Genomic DNA, 1,568 nt, shown 5'->3' with positions numbered 1-1,568 from the left:
GGGGGCGACCTCAAGGCCCCGGGGGAGTCCCTGCGGCTCCTCTGCCGCGGCTCCGGCTTCACCTTCAGCAGCTACGCCATGTCCTGGGGGCGGCAGAGCCCCGGGAAGGGGCTGGAATACGTTGCTGGGATCAGGAATGATGGTGGTTACACCTGGTACGCGCCGTCGGTGCAGGGCCGGTTCACCATCGCCAGGGACGACGGGCAGAGCTCGGTGACGCTGCAGATGAACAACCTCAGGGAGGAGGATTCCGCCACCTATTTCTGTGCCAAAGCTGCTCACGGCGGCGCCGGGGACGGGGGAGGGCGGGCAAAAACCACCCTCGTTGAGTGGGTGGGTGGAACAGTTGAGTGCGTTGGGTGTCGCGGTTGGGTGGGTCGATGACACAGTTGGGCGGGTCAAAGGAACAGTTGAGTGCATTGGGTGTCACGGTTGGGCGGGTCGATGAGAGCGTTGAGCGGGGTTGGTGTCATGGTTGGGTGGGTCAATGACATCATTGGGTGGGTCAATGACACTGTTGAGTGGGTTGGGTGTCACGGTTGGGTGGGTCAATGACACCGTTGAGTGGGTTTGGGTGTCACGGTTCGGTGGGTCAATGAGAGCGTTGAGCGGGTTTGGTGTCATGGTTGGGTGGGTCAATGACATCATTGGGTGGGTCAATGACATCATTGGGTGGGTCAAGGACACCGTTGGGTGGGCCAATGGAACAGTTGAGTGCGTTGGGTGTCACGGTTGGGCGGGTCGATGAGAGCGTTGAGCGGGGGTGGTGTCGCGGTTGGGCGGGTCGATGACATCATTGGGTGGGTCAAGGACATCGTTGGGTGGGTCAATGACACTGTTGAGTGGGTTGGGTGTCACGGTTGGGCGGGTCGATGAGAGCGTTGAGTGGGTTTGGGTGTCACGGTTGGGCGGGTCGACGAGAGCGTTGAGCGGGGTTGGTGTCACGGTTGGGCGGGTCGATGACATCATTGGGTGGGTCGATGACGCCGTTGGGTGGGTCAATGGAACAGTTGAGTGCTTTGGGTGTCACGGTTGGGTGGGTCAATGACACTGTTGAGTGGGTTTGGGTGTCGCGGTTGGGCGGGTCGACGACATCATTGGGTAGGTTTAGTGTCAGGGTTGGGTGGGTTTGGTGTCGCAGTTGGGCGGGTCAACGGCACCATTGAGTGGGTTGAATGTCATGGTTGGGTGGGTCAACGACACCGTTGAGTGGGTTGGTGGAACTCTTGCAGGGGGTCAGTGATGTGGGTGGTTGGGTCAATGACATCATTGGGCGGGTCAATGACATCACTGGGTGGGTCAATGACGTCACTGGGTGGGTCAATGACATCACTGGGTCAATGACATCATTGGGTGGGTCAATGACATCATTGGGTGGGTCAATGACGTCACTGGGTGGGTCAATGACATCATTGGGTGGGTCAATGACATCATTGGGTGGGTCAATGACGTCACTGGGTGGGTCAATGACGTCACTGGTGGGTCAATGACATCATTGGGTGGGTCAATGACATCATTGGGTGGGTCAATGACATCATTGGGTGGGTCAATGACATCACTGGGTGGGT

The 1,568-nt window shown here is 58.6% G+C and overlaps 1 gene segment (V, D, J or C); it reads left to right on the top strand.

Annotated features, from left to right (window-relative positions):
- Positions 1 to 384, top strand: LOC108510188 (the record flags this gene model as incomplete). The annotated part of the segment is given in 1 exon segment: positions 1 to 384. A coding segment is annotated over 1 exon segment (384 nt), but the record flags the coding sequence as incomplete, so codon positions are not given.
- Between the last annotated feature and the right edge of the window lie 1,184 nt (positions 385 to 1,568).

The sequence above is a fragment of the Lepidothrix coronata genome, unplaced genomic scaffold (assembly GCF_001604755.1).
Source record: "Lepidothrix coronata isolate B3197 unplaced genomic scaffold, Lepidothrix_coronata-1.0 Scaffold526, whole genome shotgun sequence".
Classification (NCBI taxonomy): domain Eukaryota; kingdom Metazoa; phylum Chordata; class Aves; order Passeriformes; family Pipridae; genus Lepidothrix; species Lepidothrix coronata.
This window is presented reverse-complemented; position numbering and strand designations above follow the sequence as displayed.